Below are 25,010 nucleotides of genomic sequence, written 5' to 3'. Positions count from 1 at the left end.
TGGTCCTAGATTCCCTGACTATAGGAAACATCCTCTCCACATCCACTCTATCGAGGCTTTTCAACATACAATAGTTTTCAATGAGACCCCCCTTCATTCTTCTGAATTCCAGTGTGTAAAGCCCAGAACCATCAAATGCTTCTCATACAACAAGCCTTTCTATCCTGGAATCATTTTCATGAACCCTCTCCAATGTCAGGTTGAGGCAGGTACATCAACAATATTAAAAAGGTACTTGAACAGGTAGATGGATAGGAAAGGTCTAGAGAGATGTGGGTCAAATACCTCTATACCTCTATCAAATCTCCTCTCATTCCCCTACGCTCCAAGGAGTAAAGTCCTAACCTATTCAGCCTTTTCCTGGTACTCAGGTCCTCAATTCCTGGCAATATCCTTGTCAATTTTCTCTGCACTCTTTCAATCTTTATCTAGGTGCGCAGTAGCGTAGCAGTTAGTGCAATTGGTTCATTGCGCCAGCAATCAGAATATCTGGACTGAATTCTGACACTATCTATAAAGAGTTTTCTCCCAGTGAACACTTGTCCAGGTGCTGTTCAATATTAGTAGCGAAGATGGCTCATAGATCTTGTTACACACGCAGCATGCTGGAGGACAGTGTCTATAGAGGGAAATGGGTAGAAAGCGTTTCAGGTCATGACCCTTCAGCGTAGCGAGACGGTTAGCGCACCGCTATGACAGCTCAGCGTTGGAGTTCAGAGGTCAGCTGTGAGGAGTTTGTACATTCTCCTTGTGTGTGGGTGAGTTTCAGTTTCTCCAGGGTGTTTCGGTTTCCTCCACAGTCTGGTAGGGCCTGTTCTGTGCTATACCTCTAAATAAAACAAAAATCAGGACCGGTAAAAGGAAAGGGAGTCAACAAACAACTTCTTCCTCTCCATCGTCAGTTTCTGAACGGACAATGCACCCTTGAACACTTTCTAACTACTTATTTAACGATTGTGCATTATTGTGATTTATAGTATATTTTATGTATTGTGCTGTACTGCTGCCATAAACCAACAAATTCCACAACGTAGGGGATAACTGCATTCAACTTCACTTGCACCATCATTGAAATATTCCCATAAACTATGGGCTCACTTTCAAGGACTCTTCATCTCCCTGTCCGTGATATTTATTGTTTATTTATTTGTTTGTGTAGCCCCCCCCCCCGGCCAGCCTCAGGGTCGCTCGGCTCGCTGTTGTCTAGGGAAACAGCCCTCGGCCCCACCAAACTGGGTAACCGTTTGTGTGGATGCTGTGTGATGTACCCCACCCCACCCAAATAAAAGACAATACACCAGATATGATTAAATGATTTACAGTTTATAGATGTTACTGGAACTATATAATTAATAGAGAATAAAATATAAAAGGAAAATAAAAGGCGCCACACTTATCAAAGTTCAATCTCTTCGTGCACAAAACAGTTGGAGCTCAGGACCCTCCTTCTTCACCCTGCGACCCCTCGGACCACCCCGACCGGCCGCCTGAGATCAAAAACGGTGGTCAACCAGACGCTCCACACGAGTTCGTCTCCGTCTCCTCTCCTCGCCGAACACCCTCCTCGGGGTCCAACCCCGTTAGCGGATTCACAGCACCTGGTCCATCCTCTGCCTCTCTCTCCCGCCCTCTGCCCCCAAAACCCACGCATACAATCTCTTACAGACACCCCACAGGCATAACAACTAACCCAATTGGTTCATTTGTCCTCTTATCAGTAGATAATCCAAAACAAGCTGCTATCGCAAGAACTTTCTCAGTGTTTATCATAACAAAGAAGCATTCCCAAGTATAGCATAACAAAGAAGCCATTTCAATTAGCCTATACAGTAACATAAAAGACAAAATCCCCTTACATTTGTTTATTATTATTTCTTTCCTTTTGCTTTCGCACAGTTTCTTGTCTTCTACACACTTGTCGAGCACTCCAGTTGATGCAGTCTTTCACTGATTCTGTTATGGTTATTAGTCTGTAGTGTTGGCACATGGCCAACTGGTTAAGGCATTCGTCTGGTGATCTGAAGGTTGCTAGTTTGAGCCTTGGCTGAGGCAGCGTTTTGTGTCCTTGAGCAAGGCACTGAACCACACATTGCTCTGCGACAACACCGGTGCCAAGCTGTATCAGCCCTAATGCCCTTCCCTTGGACAACATCGGTGTTGTGGAGAGGGGAGACTTGCAGCATGGGCAACTGCTGGTCTTCCACACAATCTTGCCCAGGCCTGCGCCCTGGAACCTTCCAAGGTGCAAATCCATGGTCTCATGAGACTAGCGGATGCCTGTTATTATTCTGTTGTGGACTGATTGAGTATGCTTGCAAGGAAATGAATCTCAGGGTTGTATATGGTGACATTTTTGTACTTTGATAATAAATTTACTTTGGACTTTGATACATCAGTGATAACAAACCTGATTCTGATTCAGTATAAAAGAGAGGGGGTTAGGGAATGGACTGGGAGCAGTTGGGGTGGGTCCAGTTCAAAGACATTTGGTGGTTTTGTACACACAAGAGATTCTGCAGATGCTGGAAGTCTAAGCAATGCTTCCAAATGCTAGATGAACTCAGCAGCTATGGAATTGAATAAAGAGCTGACATTTTGGGCTGAGACCTTTCATCAGGACTGGAAAGGAAGGGGGGCGATGAGTGGGGAGGATAAATTAAAAGGTGATAAGTGAAGCCAGGTGGGTGGGGGAGGGAAGTGGATTGAGGAGCTGAGATGTGATGCGTGGAAAAGGTAAAGGGCTGGAGAAGAAGGAATCTGATAGGCGAGGAGAGTGGACCATGGGAGAAAGGGAAGGAGGAGGGGCACCGGGAAAGGTGATAGGCACGTGAGGAGAAGAGATAAGAGGCCAGAGTGGGGATTGAAGAAGAGGGAAGGGGAAGGGGGGAGGAATTACTGGAAGTTGGAGAACTCAATGCTTATGCCATCAGCTTGGAGGCTATCCAAATGGAATATGAGGTGTTGCTCCTCCAATTGATGGTTTGTGTGTGTTACTGTAGTTAAAGTGCTGATGCAGCAAACAATTTGCTAAGCAATCAATTTGTTGGCCTATAGTGCAAGAGGATTTGAGTTCAAGGGAAGAGATGTAACTGTATAAGTTGTGTGAGACCATATTTACAAATGGTGAACAGATCTGATCTTGCTGCCTAAGGAAAGATATACTTGCGATAGGGAGAGTGAAGCTAACGTTTACCAGATCAGTGGTTTAATGTACCAAGGAGGAGCAAACAGGACTCTGATATCTGATCTCAGTCCTAACAGGGTGAAGTTGCAAATAATGTTTTGTCTAGTTAGTATCCAGAGCCTTAAGAACTAGAAGCAGGAGTCGTCCCTCTAGCCCGTCAAGCCTGCTCCACCATTCAATAAGATCATGGTTGATCTGGCATGGACTCAGCTCCACCTACCCGCCTTTTCCCCATAACCTGTTATTCTCTGTTGTGCAAACATCTGTCTAACTGTGTCTGAAATATGTTTAATGAAGTAGTCTCTACTGTTTCTCCAGGCAGATTCACTACTCTTCGGGAAAAGCGGTTTCTCCTCTTCTCCATCCTAAATCCTTTCCTCTGAATCTAAAGGCTGTGTCCCCTCATTGTAGTCTCACCTACCAGTGGAAACAATTTTTCTGTCTCGATCTTATACATCCTTTTCCTAAAGGAAAAAACCTCTTCCTTTGTAAGCTGTCCAAAGTCTTGGTCTCAAGTCTTGGCCATTGTGAAGTTTATTCACCCAAAGGTTGGTGAATCAGAATTTGCTACCCTAGGGAACTGTGTCCGGTGCTCCCGGTGTGGCCTTCTATATATTGGCGAGACCCAACGCAGATTGGGAGACCGCTTCGCTGAACACCTACGCTCTGTCCACCAGAGAAAGCAGGATCTTCCAGTGGCCACACATTTTAATTCCACGTCCCATTCCCATTCTGACATGTCTATCCACGGCCTCCTCTACTGTCAAGATGAAGCCACACCCAGGTTGGAGGAACAACACCTTATATTCCGTCTGGGTAGCCTCCAACCTGATGGCATGAACATTGATTTCTCTAACTTCTGTTTAATGCCCCTCCTCCCCTTCTTACCCCATCCCTTATTTTTTTATTTCCCTCTCTTTCCCTCTCACAATCACTCCTTGCCTGTTTTCCATCTTTCTCTGGGACTCCCCTCCCTCTTTCTTTCTTCCAAGGCTTCCCGTCCCATGATACTCCACCTTCTCCAGCCTTGTATCCCTTTTGCCAATCAACTTCCCAGCTCTTGGCTCCATCCCTCCCCCTCCTGTCTTCTCCTATCATTTCGGGTCTCCCCCTCCCCCTCTCACTTTCAAATCTCTTACAAGCTCTTCCTTCAGTTAGTCCTGACGAAGGGTCTCAGACCCAAAACGTCGACTGTACTTCTTCCTATAGATGCTGCCTGGCCTGCTACGTTCCACCAGCATTTTGTGTGTTGCTCAGAATACATGGTCATCGATTTAGAAAAGAGATGAGGAATTTCTTTAGCCAGAGGCTGCAAATCTGTAGAATTCATTGCCACAGAGGACTATGGAGTCCGAGTCATTGCTGCATATTTAAAGCGAAGGTTGACAGGTCCTTGATTAGTCAGTGCGTCAAAGGTTATGAGGAGAAAGCAGGAGAATTGGGTTGAGAGGAGTAATAAATCAACCATGATGGGATGGCAGAGCAGACTCGATGGGCTGAATGGCCTAATTCTGCTCCTATGTCTTATATAAGTAAGTACAAATGCCATCACTTTAGGAAGGATATACTGGATCAACCTACTCTTCAAGAACTGTGTTTGCTTCCACCGTAATGTCTATCTGTCAGTAATCACTATTTGAGTGGTGGTTCCCAGCCCTACCAAAGAGGATGTCAATAAGATTGAAGGAGTACAGAGGAAATTGAGAAGGATGTTGCTGGGACTTGAGGACCTGAGTTGAGTTTGAATAGGTTAGGACTTTAGTCCCTAGAATGTAAAAGATTGAGAAGAGATTTGACAGAGGTTTACAAAATTATGAGGCGTATAGATAGGATAGGCGTCAGCAGGCTTTTTCACCTGAGGTTGGGTGAGACTAGAACCAGAGGTCATGGGTTAAGGGTGAAAGGTGAAATGTTCAAGGGGAACATGAGGGGGAACTTCTTCACTCAGGGAGTTTGGAGCAAGTTGCCAGAGCAATTGCGGATGCAGGGTTGATTTCAACATTTAAGAGCAATTTGGATAGGTACATGGATGGGAGGGCTATGGTCTGGCTGCAGATGGGTGGGACCAGGCAGACTAATGATTCAGCATGGACTAGATGGGCCGAAGGACCTGATTCTGTGCTGTCATGTTCTATGACTGACTATGAGGCGGTACCTTCAGCTAACAAAGAAGTTTAAACACAGTTTATTTTACTTTTAGTGTCACAAGTTTAATTTAGACAAATGATTCCTAACAGGCTGAAAACTTGAGGATTTCTACTTTATAAAAAAAATGTCCATATTTACATGTCACCCACCCAGATCGTTTCATGACAACAACACATTGATGCAGTAGAAGGTAAAGGGTAACACCATTCTATGCTTTGCTACTAGTTCAGAAGTTGCAGAATCCCACAATCCTGATTGAGAAGTTGCAGAACCTAGGCCTCTGTACCTCCCTCTGCAATTGGATCCTCGACTTCCTAACTGGAAGACCACAGTCTGTGCAGATTGGTGATAACATCTCCTCCTCGCTGACGATCAACACTGGCGCACCTCAGGAGTGTGTGCTTAGCCCACTGCTCTACTCTCTATATACACATGACTGTGTGGCTTGGCATAGCTCAAATACCATCTATAAATTTGCTGACGATACAACCATTGTTGGTAGAATCTCAGGTGGTAACGCGAGGGCGTACAGGAGTGAGATATGCCAACTAGTGGAGTGGTGCCGCAGCAACAACCTGGCACTCAACGTCAGTAAGATGAAAGAGCTGATTGTGGACTTCAGGAAGGGTAAGACGAAGGAACACATGCCTATCCTCATAGAGGGATCAGAAGTGGAGAGAGTGAGCAGCTTCAAGTTCCTGCGTGTCAAGATCTCTGAGGATCTAACCTGGTTCCAACATATCGATGTAGTCATAAAGAAGGCAAGACAGCGACTGTACTTCATTAGGAGTTTGAAGGGATTTGGCATGTCAACAAATACACTCAAAAACTTCTCTAGTTGTACCGTGGAGAGCATTCTGACAGGCTGCATCACTGTCTGGTATGGAGGAGCTACTACACAGGACCGAAAGAAGCTGCAGAGGGTTGTGAATTTGGTCGGCTCCATCCTGGGCACTAGCCTACAAAGTACCCAGGACATCTTTAGGGAGCAGTGTCTCAGAAAGGCAGCGTCTGTTATTAAGGACCTCTAACACCAACAGCATGCCCTTTTCTCACTGTTACCATCAGGTAGGAGGTACAGAAGCCTGAATGCACACACTCAGCGATTCAGGAACAGCTTCTTCCCCTCTGCCATCCGATTCCTAAATGGACATTGAATCTTTGGACACTACCTCACTTTTTTTAATATATAGTATTTCTGTTTTTGCACATTTTTAAATCCATTCAATACACATAATTGATTTACTTGTTTATTTATTATTATGTTTTATTTTTTTTTTCTCTCTGCTAGATTATGTATTGCATTAAACTGCTGCTGCTAAGTTAATAAATTTCACGTCACATGCCGGTGATAGTAAACCTGATTCTGATTCTGATCCTGGTCCCAGCATCTTCTCCCCTTTGTTTTCAGCACTGCCAATATTAACTATAGAGGAAATAAAGGCAGGGAATTGCCAGGCCAGATGAATGAGTCCAGCCTGAACCATCGACTGTTCATTTCCTTCCATAGATGCTGCCTGACTTGCCGAATTCCTCCAGCATTTTCTGTGTGTTCCATCTTCAAATTAATTTATCAGTGTTTCCTTTTACTATGCTGCAGGAGCTCATAGAGAGAAAACCTGTGAATAGACCTTTTTGGCAAATGCGATCTCTCGGAACTTAAATCTGAAACCTATTCCATATTGAAAGTCCTAGATAGAGTGGATGTGGAGAGAATGCTTCCTATACTGGGGGAGACTAGGAACAGAGGGCACAGTCAGAGTGGTGTGGAGAGGATGTTTCCTACAGTGGGGGAGTCTAGGACCAGAGGACACAGCCTTAGGATGGAGGGAGGTCACTTTAGAATGAAAATGAGGGGAATTTCTTTAGCCAGAGGGTGGTGAATCTATAGAATTCATTGGCACAGACAATTGTGGAGGCCAAGTCAATGGATATATTTAAAGTAGAGATTGCTAGGTTCTTGATTAGTCGGGGTGTCAAAGGTTACGGTGAGAAGGCAGGAGAATAGGGTTGAGAGGGATAATAAATCGGCCATGATGGAATGGCAATGCAGATTCGATGGGCTGAATGGCCTAATTTTGCTCCTACAGTATGTCTTTTATATCTTATGTCTCATAGTCATAAATCGACTTTTAACTTGGTTTGGCTTTTTTGCAGTGAATCCCTGCTGTTACTGGCCCTGTCAGAATAAAGGAGTTTGTGTTAACGTTGGCCTAGAAGGTTATGAATGTGACTGCACACACACTGGCTATTATGGAGTTAACTGCACCGTGCGTAAGTTGTTTTCAAATTACTGTTCTTTGTAAGATTTTGCATTGTAGCTGTATTTAACGTTTTGAGGTTGAAAGTCAAACAGCAGGTTTGATGATGTTTATAACATTGAAAAAACTCCAGCATGACTTATCTTTAGAGTTTTGTCATGATGGAACTGTGTACTTAAAAGGAATTCCTTTTTCCTAAATGTTTTCATATATTAAATATCCAAACGGAGAAAACCTCTTCCTTGATGTGGCCCATCTCTATGGGGAGTGAAGAGCTTAAGGAGAGACGGAATAGGCTGGGACTTTTGTTCCCTAGAATGCAGGACTTTGAGAAGTAACCTTTAAAGAGTCTTATAAAATCATGGGGGTCTAGATAAAATGGTTGATTGGTTGCGGTCCTTTCCCCAGGTAGGCAAATCTAAAACTAGAGGGAATAGGTTTAAGGTGAGGGGTGAGTGATTTACAGGAGACATGAGGGGCAGGTTTCATACATAGGGCGGTGGTATATGGAAAAACTTGTCAGAGGAGGTGTGATAACAACATTCATGAGACATTTGGACAGGTACAAGGAAAAGACACAGAGGAATGTGAGCCAAACACAGGCAAATGTATCCAACTCAGATAGGCATGGATGAGCTGGATTGAAGGATCTGTTTCTAAAGTTCTTCTTGGTATCTTAATTAAAACACTGCTTACAAATGCTCCATTCTCATGAATTTTGAAAATTTGTGAATTTAATTTTGCAGACTGTTAAGCTTCTCAGAAATTGCGAGAGTGATGGGATTCAGTAATTGGTTAAAGATTCAGATGTTTGAACCTGAGGTGTCTTCAGGAGTAGCCATTTTGAGGCCCTCCATTGGTCAGGAGTGACCATGGATGTTGTGTTCTAACTGTCTATGTGATACACAAGCCAGGGGAGTGTGACATGGAGAGCAAACTGTTGCTCGTGCAGCAGGCTCCCCCTCTCCACGCAGCTGATAAATCCAAGGGAATAGCAGAGATCGGAACAGTTTGGCACTAGTGTTGTTGCAGGAATCACCAGTCAGCAATGAACTCAATGTAGGGCTGCCTTATTGACACCAGCCCTGGATTTTTCATCTGGGTTTACTTCCAAATCCTCCCCCATGGGTAGATATAGCCACAAGGCAGTGGAGTGTAGGGAAAGAAAACCCCGGAGGAGATACTTTGGTAACATTGCTTGCACAGTGGATGGGATTACTAAATGGTCAAAGGGTATTAGATCCAACTGTTTAATTCTTAGGTTGGACAGTTTAGAATCATAAAAAACTACAGCACAGAAACAGGCCCTCTGGCCCATCTAGTTCATGCCAAATCATTTAAACTGCCTAGTCCCTTCAACCTGCTCTGGGACCATAGCATCCATACCCACCCATGTACCTATCCAAACTTCTCTTAAATATTGAAATTGAATCACTTGCACCACCTCCACTGACAGCTCGGTTTAAATGTTATTTTCTTTGCAGTTGAACAATTAATTTTTTACTTATATTTTAAGTAGCCTCTAGTAGTGATACGAAGTATAATTCTGGAAAGCTCTGGAAGCTTCTTTGTTCTGAATTACTTGAATAAGTGCTTTTGCATTGCCTAACTTGGTACTTCAGTATTGAATAAGTGCTTTCTAATTGGTTAATTCTTATCTATAGATTTAAATGGAATTTTCTTCGCCTCTGTGGGTATAAAATAACTGAACACAAAGCAGCACCATCTTAATGACAGGAGACTGTGGCTGTGAACGGGACACCCAGATGCCAGGGTCAGGGACATCTCAGATCGTGTCCACAGCATGTGAGGGAGAATAGCCAGATGTCTTCATACATATTGGTACCAATGACATAGGAAGGAAAAGCTATGAGGTCCTGAGGAGAGAATTTAGAAAGCTGGGAAGCAGGACCTCCAGGGTAGTAATTTCTGCATTGCTACCTGTGCCAGTGAGGGTAGAAACAGGATGATTTGGTAAATAAATGCGTGGCTGAGAAGCTGGTGCAGGGGCAGGGCTTCAGATTCTTGGATCATTGGGATGTCTTCTGGGGGAGGTATCACCTGCATAAAAGGGATGAGTTGCACCTGAACCCGAGGGGAACCAATGTTCTTGCGGGCAGCTTTGTTAGAACTGTTGAGGAGGGTTTAAACTGATTTGGCAGGGATGGGAACCGGAATGAAAGGGACTCAGGATATGATGAATGGTAAAAAAGCAAAGATAGTGTGCAGTCAGATTGTCAGGAAGGGCAGGCAGATGACAGAACAAAATTGCACCCAGCAGGGTGAGTATCAGTGCATTAGGGATGCAGAATCAAAAAAGGTTAGCAAATATGGTACTCAAAGTGTGATATCTCAATGCACAGAGTATAAGAAATAAGGTGGATGATCTTGCTGCACTTTTACCGATTGTTGTGCTATCACTGATTCATGGCTGAAGGATGGTTGTAGTGTGGAGCTGAAGGTCCAGGGTTACACGTTATATTGGAGGGATAGGAAGACAGGCACAGGGGGTGGTGTGGCTCTACTGGTAAAGAATGGCATTAAATCAGTAGAAAGATGTGACATAGGATCGGGAGATTTTGAATTCTTGTGGGTTGAGTTAAGAAAATGTAATGTGGACTGTAGATTATAACGAGATATTGAAAAGGCATGTCAGATGGGCAATGTTATGATAGTCATGGGAGATTTTAACATGCAGGTAGCTTGCGAAAATCAGGTTGGTAATGGATCCCAAGAGAGTGAATTTGCTAAACATAGAAACATAGGAAACCTACAGCACAATACAGGCCCTTCATCCCACAATGCTGTGCCGAACGTGTCCTTACTTCAGAGATTACCTCAGGTTGCTCATAGCCCTCTAATTTTCCAAGCTCCATGTACCTATTCAGGAGTCTCTTAAAAGACGCTGTCGTATCTGTCTCCACCACCGTGGCCGACAGTCCATTACATGCACTCAGCACTCTCTGCGTAAAAAAAAAACTTGTTGAATGTCTTTGAGATGGCTTTTTAGAGCAGTTTGTCGTTGAGCCTACTAGGGGTTCAGCTATATGGGATTGGGTGTTATACAATGAACTGGAGGTGACTAGGGAGCTTAAGGTAAAGGAATTCTTAGGAGCCAGTGATCACAGTATGATTAAGTCAAACTTGAAATAGGGAGAAAGTAAAGTCTGACATAGCTGTATTTCAGTGAAGTAAAGGAAATTACAGTGGTATGAGAGAGGTGTTGGCCAAAGTAAATTGGAAGGAGATGCTGGCAGGGATGACAGCAGAGCAGCAATGGTTTGAGTTTCTGTGAAAATTGAGGAAAGTACAGGATAGCTGTATTCCAAAAACAAAGAAATACTGGAATGGCCAAATAGTATAACCGTGGCTGACAAGGGAAGTCAAAGCTAACGTAAAAAGCAAAAGAAAGGGCATAGCACAAAGTAAAAATGGGTGGGAAGATAGAGGAGTGGGGAGCTTTTAAAAACTTACAGAGAGCAACTAAACGAATCATTAGGAATGATAAGATGAAATATGAAAGCAAGCTAGCAAACAAAATCAAGGTGGATAGAGAAAGCTTTTTCAAGTATATAAAAGAGAGGAAAGTGGATATAAGACCACTAGAAAATGAGGCTGGAAAAATAATAACAGGGGACAAGGAGATGGCAGATGAACTAAATGAGTATTTTGAATCAGTCTTCACTGTGGAAGGCACTAGCAGTGTGCCAGGTGTTGAAGGGTGTGAGGAAAGAGAAGTGAGTGCAGTTACCATTACAAGAGAGAAGATGCTCAAAAAGCTGAAAGACTTAAAGGTACGTAAATCACCTGGACCAGATGAACTGCACCCTAGGGTTCTGAAGAGGTAGCGGTAGAGATTGCATTAGAAAAGATCTTTCAAAAATCATTGGTCTCTGGCATGGTGCCAGAAGACTGGAAAATTGCAAATGTCACTCCACCCTTTAAGAAAGGAGGAAGGCAGCAGAAAGGAAATTATAGACGAGATAGCCTGACCTCATTGGTTTGGAAAGTGTCGGAGTCAATCGTTAAGGATGAGGTAATGGTGTCACAGGACAAGATGGGGCAAAGTTATCATGGTTTCCTTAAGGAAGATGTTGCCTGACGCACCTGTTGGAATTTTTTGAGGTGTAGGATGGGAACATGTAGATAAACAGGATGCAGTGGGTGTTGTATATTTGGATTCTTAGAAGGCCTTTGACAAGGTGCCACACTTGAGGCTGCTTCCCAAGTTAAAGAGCCCATGGTATTACAGGATAGTTATTAGTATGGTTAGAGCATTGGCTGATTGGTAGGAGGCAGCGAGTAGGAATAAAAGGATCCGTTTTTGGTTGGCTGTCAGTGACTAGTGGTATTCCGCAGGGGTCTGTGGTGGGACCACTTCTTTTTATACTGTATATCAGTGATTTAGATGATGGAATAGATGGCTCTGTTGCCAAGTTTGCAGATGATACAAAGATTAGTGGAGGGGCAGGTCGTGTTGAGGAAACAGGTAGGCTGCAGGACTTGGACAGATTAGGAGAATGGGCAAGAGAGTGGCAAATGAAATAGAATGTTGGAAAATGCATGGTCATGCACTTTGGTAGAAGAAATAAATATGCAGACTATTTTCTAAATGAGGAGAAAATCTAAAGATCTGAGATGCAAAGTGACTTGGGAGTCCTTGTGCAGAACACCCTAAAGGTTAATTTGCAGATAGAGTAAGTGGTGAGGAAGGCAAATGTAATGTTAGCATTAATTTCAAGAGGTGTAGAATGTAAGAGTAGGGATGTGATGCTGAGAGTTTATAAGGCATTGGTGAGGTCTCACCTTGAGTATTGTGAACAGTTTTGGGCTCCTCATGTAAGAAAAGATGTGCTGGCATTGGAGAGGGTTCAGAGAAGGTTCACAAAGGTGATTCTGGGTATGAAAGGGTTATCATATGAGGAACGTTTGATGGCTCTGGGCTGGCACTCGCTGGAATTTAGAAGGAGGAGAGGAGATCTCATTGAAACCTTTCAAATGTTGAAAGCCTAGACAGAATAGATATGGAAAGGATGTTTCCCATGGTGGGGGAGTCTAAGACAAAAGGGCATACTCTCAGGATAGAGTGGCATCCATTTAAAACAGAGATGTGGAGAATTTTCTTTAGCCAGAGGGTGGTGAACTTGTGGATTTTGTTACCACAAGCACCTGTTGAGGCCAGATTGTTGGGTGTATTTAGGGCGGAGATCGATAGGTTCTGATTGGACACGACATCAAAGGTTATGGGGAGAGGCTGGGGAGTGGGGCTGAGGAAGGGAAAGCACATACAAAATGCTGGAGGAATCAGCAGGCAAGGCAGCATCTATGGAAAAATTACAGTCAATGTTTCTGGCTGAAACCCTTTGGCAGGAAGGATAGGCCAAGACTGAATGGCAGAGCAGACTCTCTAGACTATATGGTCTAATTCTTCTCCTATGTCTTATGGTTTTAATCTTCTTAGTCTTTTACTTAGCATCCTGTCGCTGTCTGTCCAACTTTCCTCTGTTGTATCAACTCTTAGTGAAGTGATCATGACGCAACAAGTCTTGTGTTTCTTTCCCTACTTCATAAACGGGGGCTTCCAGCCTGGGCTCAGTGGACCCCTCTGTTAATGGTAAGGCTCCATAGCGTAAAAAAGGTTGGGAATTCCTGTTCTAAAAGAACTCTGGATCAAAAACATCAGGGTCCGACAAAGGTAAAAAGTAGCCTTCTATAAGCCATTGTCTTCCTGTACTTCATGTGATCTTTGCTGTTTCCTGACTGATGTATTTTTAATTGCAGCTTATTTCTGGACAAGAGTTTACACAGTGTTGAAGCCAAGCCCTGCTTTTGCACATTATCTACTGACACACTATAAATGGATGTGGGATATTGTAAATAAGATTTCGTTCCTCAGTGACAACTTGATGCGTCTGGTTTTAACAGGTTTGTAGAACTTATTGAATTTGTTATCTGAGTTTTGGTAACTGTTATGGATTAATTTGCTTCCTTGTCAAAGATGAACACAGACATTATTTAAATTGAAGTGGGGATCAAAGACCAGTAATCAGGTCAAATGTGATCAGTCGACTGGAATTTAGACATATAAATTTAGTTTCTTTTTGACTCGTTTATTTAGTATCTTTCACAATGCCCAAGACACAGAGAAGTATAATTAAAGTGGTGTCACAGTTGTAATGTTGGAATCGTGAACATTAGCTCCCAGCTGCAGATACTGTATATGGCAATGTATTAGTGCATGGTATTTGACAAGTGAATTTCAATTTCATCAACTTTGCCTCCAACTTCCATCCTGCCCTTAAATTCACTTGGTCCATCTGAGCCACCTTCTTCCTCTTTCTCAATCTCTCTGTCTCCATCTCTGAGACAAGCAGTTGACCAACATCTTTTATAAACCTACCAATTTCCACGGCTATCTTGACTATACTATCTTGACAATCTCTTGGCAGAGAGTGATAGGTATCTGAGTAGCCAGGGCATCAAAGGTTATGGTGAGAAGGCAGGGGAGTGGGACTAAATGGGAGAATGGATCAACTCATGATAAAATGGCGGAGCAGACTCAATGGGTCGAATGGCCAACTTCTGCTCCTTTGTCTTATGGTCTTATGGTCTATACCTCTTCTTACCCTGACTCCTATAAAAATGCTATTTCCCTTTTCTCAGTTCCTTTGTCTCCACTGTATCTGTTTCCAGGAAGAGGCTTTCCTTTCCAGGGCATCTGAGATGTCCTCCTCTTCCAGAAAATGGGGTTTCCTTTCCTTTACCATTGATGCTGCCCTCACCTGCATCTCCTCCATTTTCTTGACATCTGCATTCACTCTGTCTTCTCACCACCTTAACAGTCCTCTTGTCCTTACCTACCGCCCTACGAGCCTCCACGTCACTCTCTACAACTTCCGCCACCTCCAAAGGGATCCTACCACCAAACATGTCTTTATTCTTCCCACTCTCCACTTTCAGCAGGGATCACTCCCTCCATGATTGTCTTGTCAATTTCTCCCTCTCCACTAATCTTTCTTGGCATTTATCTCTGAAAGCAGCCAAAATGCTACACCTGCCCATTCACCTCCTCCCTCATCTCCAATCTGGGCCCCAACAGGTTCTTTCCAGAACACCTTCCAGTGCAACACCTCACCTACAAATCTGCTGGAGTCGTCTATTGTATCCGATGATCCCGATGCAGTTTCCTCTACGTTGATGCAACCCCTTGTAAATTGGGGGATCGCTTTGTTGAACAACTCCACTCCATCTGTCAAAAGCAGAACTTCCCGGTGACCAAACATCTTAATTCCGATTCCTGTGCTGCCATGTTTGTCCTTGGCCCCCTCTTGTGCCATGATGAAGCCACCCTTAGGGTGGAGGAGCAACACCTTATATACCGTTTGTATAGCCTACAACCTGATGGCAGGAATATCAATTTCTCCTTCCAGTTAAAAAAAATTCCCTCCCCCCTTCCCTCTTCTTCTGTTCCCACTCTGACCTCGTACCTCTTCTCACCTGCCTTTCACCTCCCCTCGAGTCCCCTCCCTCCCTTACTACTATCCTTGAATCCTTTTATTCTGAGAATCACACTATTTCCGCAGGAAGGAGGTTCTGCTTAGACCATAACACATAGGAGGAGAATTGGGCCATTCAGTCTGCTCTGCCATTTCATCGTGGCTGATTTGTGAGTGGCATGGTAACACAATGGTTAACATGACGCTTTACAGCAGTTAGCTATAAGATTAGGGTTCAATTCCACTGCTCTCTACAAGAAGTCTGTATGCTCCCCTGTGACCATGTGGGTTTCCTCCCACATTCCGAAGATGTACTGGGTAGGGTTGGTGAGTTGTAGGCATGCTAGGTTGGCACAAAAGCATGGCAACACCTGCAGGCTGACCTCAGCTTCTCCTATGAACTCAATTTTAAGGACTCTGCAACTCAAAAACTCATGTTCTCAGTATTTTTTTTTGTATTTGCATTTGTTGACTTTTGCATATTGGTTGTGCATCTGTCTTTGTGTGCAGTTTTTTATTGATTCTATTGCGTTTTTTTTGTATTTACTCTGAATGCCACAAGAAAATGAATCTCAAGGTTGTATATGGTGACATATATGTATAAGTTTAATTGTCATTCAATCGTAAATGACTACCCATGAATACAGCCAAACAAGACTGTGTTCCTCTGGGCCAAGGTGCAAAACACAGAACCAACAGTCATACACAGCACAAAGCACATGTAGCCAAATACAAGATATCAGTAAAATACAGTCACGCAAAAAAAATGTAATCCAAGTCCCTGAGTCCATGAAGGTTGTCGCAGTCTGCAGTTGAACAAAATAAATACTTTGATAATAAATTTACTTAGACTTTGACAGATTCCTTACTGATTAAGTGACCTTTAAATCAGCACATGGATGACTGAAACATGGAGCGTTATGTAGGAGGGAAGGGTTAGATTGATCGTGGAGCAGGTTAAAGGGTCAGCACAATTGAATTGACTTTATTTCTCACATCCTTCACATACATGAGGAGTAAAAATCTTTATGTTATGTCTGTCTGAATGAGCAATGTGCAATTTATAGTCATTTTTAATAAATAGTATGTACAATAAGACTGTTGATATAGCTTAGAAATACATTGTATCAGCATGAGTTAATCAGTCTGATGGCCTGGTGGAAGATGCTGTCCCGGAGCTTGTTGGTCCTGGCTTTAATGCGCGGTGCCGTTTCCCAGATGGTGGCAGCTGGAACAGTTGCAGGGCTGTGTGGGAGGGAAGGTTGATACTGGAGTAGGTTAGAAGGTTGACACAACATTGTGGGTTAAGAGGTCTGTTCTGTATTGTATTGTACGTTCTATTCAGCTTCCACATTTTGCAGCTTACCTTCAGTTTGGCAATAAGCAGAGCTGAACACTGAACTCCCACCCAGAGGGTTTGCAAGGAAGAGACTCTAAACCAGGGATTCCCAGCCTCGGGTCCACGGACTCCTTGGTTGGTGGTATTCGTCCGTGGCATAAAAACGGTTTGGAACCCGGGATCTAAAGTGACAAATGCAGCATCAGTAACATTCAGTCAGGTCCGGGATCCAGGTGGTGAAACACACGGGGGAGGCTCAACTGAAGCAGTGGTCTGCACGCTCTTCCTCGGACCCACAGTACTCTGGTTTCAAAGCCATGTGAGTTGGTTAACCAGGGCGGCACGGTAGCGTAGGGGCACATTGTGTTGCTCCGGTTTCTAACACTTCCAGCAGGCTGAACAGCATGATCGGACGTGCAGGAACGGGTTACAATACAGACGTAGACTGACCTGAGCCCACACACCACACGCTTGCTCTTTGCCAAGGCTGCCTTGCAGTATTGAGTGTGTAATGGGAAACTCAGAGTGACATGTAGCTTATTCCTAAGTCATCCAGGAGCCTCATGGCCACAGGCTGTAGCCATGGAGCCAGGCCAGCACTGAGCCGAGTGAGGCCAGTCCAGGAGCCTCATGGCCACAGACCACAGTCATGGACCCAGGCCAGAGCTAAGGCATATAAAATCTCTTGGAGTAGTGGAACAATGTTTGTTTGCAATGCTGCAACTGAGTTTAATTTGCAAATACAGGCTTTGGGCAAGGCAGTCAAAAGCTATGAACTCAATATTTAGTGACCATACATACACAAGATTCTGCAGATGCTGGAAATCCAGAGCAACACACTCAAAATGCTGGAGGAACTCAGCAAGTCAGGCAGCATCTATGGACAGGAATAAACACTCAACGTTTCGGGCCAAGCCTCTTCATAAGGACAGGAAGGAAAGAGGAGAAGTCAGTGTAAGACGGTGGCGGTGGGGAAAGATGACAAACTAGAAGTTGATAGGTGAGTGAGGGAGATGGGGACGAAGAAAGAAGCTGGGAGACGATAGGGGAAGAGATAAAGGGCTGACAAAGAATGAATTTGATAGGAGAGGACGGTGGACCATGGGAGAAAGGGAAGGAGGAGGTTCACCGGGGGAGGTGATAGAGAAGAGGAAGGGTAAGAGCCTGGAGCAGGGGAATGAAGAAGAGGAGGGGGAGGAGTACAAGCTGGCAGGTGATGAGTGAGACCAACTGAGGGAGAAGGTGGGATGAAGTGAAAAGCTGGGAGGTGATGGGGCAAAGAGGTAAAGGGCTGAAGAATAGAGGAGAGGGGAGCTATGGGAGAAAGGGAAAAAGGATGTTTAGTTACTGAATGCAGAGGAAGCTCAGCTAACATGTAAGATTATAGTTGATACTACAGATGATTGTTTTAAATATTTATGTTTAGGAAGTTGAGAATGTTATTTAAAAAGGCCTTCCCTTTTTGTGAGTTCCTGACAATAACACATCCAGAGTGCTTTTAGCACAGAGCTGGCCAGAACTCAAGTGATGCAGGAGTTTTCTAAGTACTTATTTTAATATGTTGGAATACACCAGAAGACTCAAGTGAAAGCAATGCAAAGACCAATGTTGGTATAGTGCCTTGCTCACCCCTTTCCAGATGTCCCAAAGTGTTTTGTAGACAACGAAGCAGTGGTTTCTAATTTGTGCCTGCTTGGCGATCATCGTCCGTCCCTGCTCCCACCAGTGTTTACGAACGAACTGCAAGTTGCTTGGATCTGCTGTGAAGAGGTGAGCCAAGGTATAAGGTTCAAGGTTGTTTGATGTCATTCCCAGTACACAGGTGTAAATAGGAACAAAGTAATTGTTACTTCAGATTCGATGCAGCACAAAACAAACACACACTATAAGATAAAGAATACTAATATAAAAAAGCACAATAAGTTTAAATGTCCATAAAGTGACACTAGGCACAGCATTGTCTGTACATAAGCTGACTGCCATGAAATGATTAAGTAGTGGTGGTTGGGGGTGTGGAGGTATGGGTTAGTGGGTGGAGGTGTTGATCAGCTTTTCTGCTTGGGGAAACTAACTGTTTTCAGTCTGGTGATCCTGGTGTGGATGCTACGTGGCCTCCTCACTGACGGGAGTGGGACAAACAGTCCGTGAGCAGGGAGGGGGAGATTCTTCATGATGTCACTGAATATGAAGCAATGGTTCCCTGTCATGTGTCCCCGCTCCCACTAAAGTTTCAGAAGGAACCTGTAAGGTGGCTTGCAACCACAGTGAAGAGGTGAGCTGAGACAGACGGTGTGCAGTCACAGGTTGTGCCCACTACTGGAGTCGGCGTCTTCCCTTGCCGTAAGGACCTTGGCAGTGGGCGAGGGGATGCTCACCACCGTACTATGGGCACTGCTGTGTGACCTGTTGGTTTGGACTGCTTCAAAAACTCCCCTGTACCAGCTGCCTTTGACCCCTCGGCTTTAGAGGTCCTGGGGAATTTGAACCGTGCCAAGAGGCAGTGGCTGGACACTGGTTATTTTTGTCACTGGCTGCAGGCTTCCTTTGGACTGAATGGGGGCTTGGTCATTGGGACCAATATTGGTTTATTATCATTGGGTAGGGGTTTAATGAGGGTCCCTCCACTCACTCATTCCGCAGCCTCTTCTTCACTCCTCTCCTCCCCCTCCCTCATTCCTATCCTCCCCTCCTCTCCCTTCCCTCCCTCATTCACCAGCCTCTTCCTCACTCCTACCTTCCCCATCCCCCCTCGCCCTCCCCTCCCACCACACCATCCCCTCCCGTCTCGCCATCCCCTCCCCCCCTTCCAACCACACTCCTGCGTTTTTTATTCAGGCAGAGCAATGCACATTTATATGCACGTTTAATGATCCTATCCTGCAGAGTCACAGACAGGTTTGGATCCTGATAAACAAAGTACAATATTAAAAGTTACAGAAGAGCTTCACGGCAGGGTAGTGGTTAGTGCGACACTGTTGCAACTCGGGGTGTCGAAGCTCGGAGTACAATCCCAGTGTCCTTGGTAATGAGTCTCCATACGTGATCGCTGTGAGATATGTGAGTTTTCTCCGGCGCTCCGCTTTCCCCGCTCAGCCCAAAGACTTGCTGGGTAGGTTAACTGGTCGTTGTAAATTGTCCCGTGATTGGGTTAGGGTTAACTGGGTTTGCCGGGGATTGCCATGTGGTAGCTCAGAGGTTTGGAGGGACCCACTCTGCACTCTACTGCTAAATAAAATAAAAATAGTTTCCTGGTTGACATTCTGTACAAGGAAACAGAAAACAATTCTGCAAGGTAGTGACATTCATACAGCCAGTTGAAACTCCCGGTTTACTGTAGGTGGAGTCGCCTAGTTGGATACGAGTAAATCCATTGCCTTTGAAAATTCCAAAGCTCATTGCTGAGAGCACAAGTACAGTGGCAATAGCCTATCGAGCCAGTGTGTAACAGATTTGGGAACAGCTTCTTTCCAAATGTGATAAGACTGCTGAACGGATCCTGACCTGGATCTGGGCCGTACCCTCCAAATATCCGGACCTGCCTCTCAGTTTTTTTGCACTTCCTTACTTTCCATTTTCCTATTTTCTATTTATGATTTATAATTTAAATTTTTATATTTTCTAATTTTTACTATTTTTAATATTTATTATTTGTAATCTAGGGAGCGGGAAGCGCAGAATTAAATATCGCTGTGATGATTGTACGTTCTAGTATCAATTGTTTGGCGCAATAAAGTACAGTGGCAACAGCCTATTGAGCCAGTGTGCAGCTGAAGCTCAGGAAAGAGCCGGCTCTTGGGACAATTTCTGAAGAGGCATTGGCAGACAGGACAATTTGCGCCGAGGATCTGGACTAACTCTGACAGTGACGTCCCAGATCTGTTGATGGTCGTGTTCCAGAGCAGTCCATCTCACCTCTCACTAACAGTGATATCTCAGTAATGACACTTCAGTATAACTACACCGTTTTGGATACTGTTGTGGCGGATGACCTCCCAAGGGAATGCCACAGAGACCAGGTTACTGGCGTTGAGCATGGGTCCCTGGTGCAGAAGGGAAAGAGAGGACAGATAGAGATAGGGGACTCAATAGTCAGAGGAAAGGACAGGAGATTCTGTGGTCGTGAACGGGACGCCCGAATGGTATGTTGCCTCCCAGGTGCCAGGGTTAGCGATGTGTCAGATCATGTCCCCAGCATTTTAGAAGAGGAGGGAGAACAGCCAGCTGTTTTGGTACATATTGTTAACAATGCCATAGGAAGGAAGAGAAAAGAGGTCCTGAAGAGAGAATTTAGAGAGCTAGGAACAAAGCTGAAAAGCAGGATGTACAGGGTAGTAATTTCTGGATTGCTATCTGTGCCGTGCACCAGTCAGAGTAGAAACAGGATGATCTGGCAGATAAATGTGAGTCTGAGAGTCTGGTGCAGGGGGAAGGGCTTCAGGTTCTTAGATGATTGGGATCTCTTCTGGGGGAGGCGTGACCTGTACAAAGTGACGGGTTGTACCTGAACCCGAGGGGGGACCAAAATTCTTGAAGGCAGGTTTGTTGGAGCTGTTGGGGAGGGTTTAAACTAATTTGGGAGGGGGATGGGGAATGGAGTGAAAGGACTCAGGATATGACTGATGGTGAAAAGGCAAAGATAGCGTGCAGTCAGGCTGTCAAAAAGGGCAGGCAGATGACAGGACAAAATTGCAGCCAGCAGAGTGAGAATCAGTGTATTAGTGATGCAGAATCAAAAAGGGTAGCAAATACAGTATTCAAAGTGTTACATCTCAATGCACAGAGTATAAGAAATCAGGTGGATAATCTTATTGCCCTATTACAGATGATCATGTATAATGTTGTGACCATCACTGAATCATGGCTGAAGAACATTTGTAGTTGGCAGCTGAATGTCCAAAGTTACACATTGTATCGGAGGAATAGGAAGGCAGGCGGAGGGGGTGGTGTGGCTCTGCTGGTAAAGAATGGCATCAAATCAGTAGAAAGATGTGACATAGGATCGGAAGATGTTGAAACCTTGCAGCTTGGGTTAACAAACTGCAAGGGTAAAAGGACCCTAATGGCAGTTATATACAGGCCTGCAAGTTGTAGCTGGAATGTGGACTACAGATTACAACAGGAAATAGAAACGGTGTGTTAAAAGGGCAATGATATGATAGTCATATGGGTCTCGAGAGTGAGTTTTTTGAGTGCCTTCGAGATGGCTTTTTAGAGCAGTTTCTCATTAAGACTACTTGGAGCACCAGCTATATATATTGGATTTGGTGTTATGTAATGAACCAGAGGTGACAAGGGAGCTTAAGGTAAAGGAATCCTTAGGAGACAGTGATAACAATATGATTGTGTTCAACTTGAAATTTCATAGGGAGAAAGTAAAGTCTGATATAGCAGTGGTTCAGTACAGTAAAGGAAACTACAGTGATATGAGAGAGCAGTTGGCCAAGGTAAATTGGAAGGAGATGCAGTGGAGTAAAGGAAACTACAGTGGTATGAGAGAGGAGTTGGCCAAGGTAAATTGGAAGGAGATGCTGGCAGGGATGAAAGCAGTAGATCAAAGGCTAGAGTTTCTGGGAAAAATGAGGAAGGTGCATGATAGCTGTATTCCAAAAACGAAGAAATACTCAAATGGCCAAATAGTATAGCCGTGGCTAACAAGGAAAATCAAAGATAGCGCAAAAGCAAAAGAGAGGGCATACAACAAAGTGAAAATGGGTGGGAAGATAGAGGAGTGGGGAGCTTTTAAAAGCCTACAGAGAGCAATTAAAAGAATCATCAGGAATGAAAAGATGAAATATGAAAGCAAGCTAGCAAACAAAACCAAGATAGATGGAGAAAGCTTTTTCAAGTTTATAAAAAGTAGAAGAGAGATGTGTCAGATCGTGTCCACAGCATTTTACAAGGGGTTATTTGGGAGGCAGGGTTTGAGGGTCGGCACAACATTGTGGGCTGAAGGGCCTGAACTGTGCTGTACTATTCTATGTTCTATGAGAGTGGATGTCGGACTGGTAGATAGTGAGGCCGGAGAAATAATAACAGGGACAAGGAGGTGGCAGATGAACTAAATGAGTATCTTGCATCAGTCTTCATTATGGAAGACACTAGCAGTGTGCCAAGTGTTGAAGAGTGTGAGGGAAGAGAAGTGAGTACAGTTACTACTACGAGGGAGAAGGTGCTCAAAAAGCTGAAAGACCTGAAAGTACGTAAGTTAGCCGGAACAAATGAACTGCAACCTAACGTTCTGAAAGAGGTAGCGGTAGAGATTGTGCAGGCATCTGTAATGATCTTTCAAGAATCAGTGGACTCTGGCACTATTCCAGGCGACTGCAAAATTTCAAATGTCTCTCCGCTCTTTAGGAAAGGAAGGAGGCAGCAGAAAGGAAATTATAGACCAGTTAGCCTGACCTCAGTGGTTGGGAAGATGTTGAGGTTATGAAGTACTTGGTGACACAGGACAAGAGAGGACAAAATCAGCATGGTTTCTTTCAGGAAAATCTTGCCTGACACACCTGTTGGAATCCTTTGAGGAGATTACAAGTAGGATAGATAAAGGGGATGCAGTGGGTTTTGTACATTTGGATTTTTAGAAGGCCTTTGACAAGGTGCCACACTTGAGACTGCTTACCAAGTTAAAAGCCTGTGGTATTACAGGAAAGTTATTAGCACGGTTAGAGCATTGGCTGATTGGTAGGAGGCAGCGAGTGGGAATAAAAGGATCCTTTTCTGGTTGCCATCCAGTGACTAGTGGTGTTCCTCAGGGGTTGGTGTTGGGACCAGTTCTTTTTATGATGTATATAAATGATTTAGATGATGGAATAGATGGCTCTGTTGGCAAGTTTGTAGATGATATGAAGAGTGATGGAGGGGCAGGTAATGTTGAGGAAACAGGAAGGCTGCAGAAGGGCTTAGACAGATTAGAGGAATTGGCAAGAAAGTGACAAACGAAATATAATGTTAGAAAATGCATTTTTATGTAATTTGGTAGAGGAAATAAATGTGCGGACTATTTTCTAAATGGAGAGAAAACCCAAAAATCTGAGATATAAAGGGACTTGGGAGTCCTTGTGTAGAACACCCTAAAGGTTAACTTGCAGGTAGAGTCAGTGGTGAGGAAGGCAAATGCAATGTTAAAATTCATTTCAAGAGGTCTAGAATACAAGAGCAGGGATGTGATGCTGAGGCTTTATAAGGCACTGGTGAGGCCTGGCCTTTAGTATTGTGAGCAGTTTTGGGCTCTTCATCTTAGAAAAGATGTGCTGGCATGGGAGAGGGTTCAGAGGAGGTTCACAAGGATGATTCTTGGAATGAAAGGGTTATCATACGAGGAACGTTTGATAGCTCTGGGCCTGTACTTGCTAGAATTCAGAAGGATGGGGGGGGTCGCGGGATCTCATTGAAACCTTTCGAACGTTGAAAGGCCTAGACAGAGTAGATGTGGAAAGGACTTTTCCCATGGTGGGGGAGTCTAGGACAAGAGGGCATAGCCTCAGGATAAAGTGGCATACTTTTAAAACAGAGATACAGAGAAATTTCTTCAGCCAGAGGGTGGTGAATTTGTGGAATTTGTTACCACAAGCAGCTGTGGAGGCCAGGTCGTTGGGTGTATTTAAGGCAGAGATTGATAGGTTCTTGATTGGTTATGGGAGAAGGCCGGGGAGTGGGCTGAGAATGAGAAAAATGATCGGCCGTGATTGAATGGTGGAGCAGACTCGATGGGCCAGCTGGCCTAATTCTGCTCCCGTGTCTTATGGTCTCACAGGTAGACCTGTTGGGGCTCGCGGTCCAGCCCAGCACACCTCCCCTCATCCCTCCCCTGTCCCATCCCCCTGAGCTCAGTGTGAATACAGAGCCATTTTTGGAGATTGTAGTTAATGAAACAGGAACCGGGAAAAGGGAAACCCATTGCAGAAGTCGATGAAGAGGAGGAGCCTGTAGGCTGTTGAGGAACACTGCCAATAGCCTGCTCCTTTGCTTCAGTCATCATTAATTTGTGTTGATCAGACCTGCAGGAGAATTGTTTAAACAGCTTGATAATAATACCAAGACACAAGCATGACTTTCCAGAAAAATCAATTCCATTGGAAGCGTGTTCCAACGTAGCCCGTCTTGTTCTTTGGGGCTTCAGACACCACCTGGCAGTGTGTCCAGTGATTCTATCCTGTATGGGATGGAAACGCTGCCAGGTTTAATCTGTGCTTGCCTTTGGGGCACCACGCACCATAGTGGTTAGCATGCTGGAATTACAGCTTGGGGTGTCAGAGTTCATTCTGAATCTTCTGGAAGGAGCCTCTATATGACCTCCCTTTTGAATGCATAGGTTTTCTCTCAGTGCTTCTGATCCTGTTGGCCCATGAAGGAATCAAAATATGGAAGGAAATGTTGAACTTGAATGGGTCAAGGGCAGTGGAAGCAGACGAAGCAATTGTCTTTGTTCTTGCCATGTGGTGGAAGGAATGGAGGCTGCCATTTTGTGAAGCTGCTCTGTAACCTCCATTTTGTGAGCTGTCTTGTAAACAGATTTTGCTCAGGAATAGTTCTATCAAAGCGCTTTAAAGTTGACACAGTGTTGCTCCTGATAATCTGCT

The 25,010-nt window shown here is 44.4% G+C and overlaps 1 protein-coding gene across 1 annotated transcript in view; it reads left to right on the top strand.

The window, feature by feature from the left end:
* The window catches only part of LOC140186299 (prostaglandin G/H synthase 1-like), a 121,059-nt gene that overhangs the window by 30,427 nt on the left and 65,622 nt on the right, over positions 1-25,010 (top strand). The window contains exons 3-4 of the mRNA XM_072240392.1: positions 7,490-7,606; positions 13,375-13,518. Coding sequence (XP_072096493.1) covers positions 7,490-7,606; positions 13,375-13,518 — 261 coding nt within the window. The remainder of the gene's footprint in view (positions 1-7,489; positions 7,607-13,374; positions 13,519-25,010) is intronic.

The sequence above is a fragment of the Mobula birostris genome, chromosome 22 (assembly GCF_030028105.1).
Source record: "Mobula birostris isolate sMobBir1 chromosome 22, sMobBir1.hap1, whole genome shotgun sequence".
Taxonomy (NCBI): Eukaryota; Metazoa; Chordata; class Chondrichthyes; order Myliobatiformes; family Myliobatidae; genus Mobula; species Mobula birostris.
Note: the sequence above shows the minus strand (reverse complement) of the source record. Positions and strands in the feature narration are given on the sequence as shown.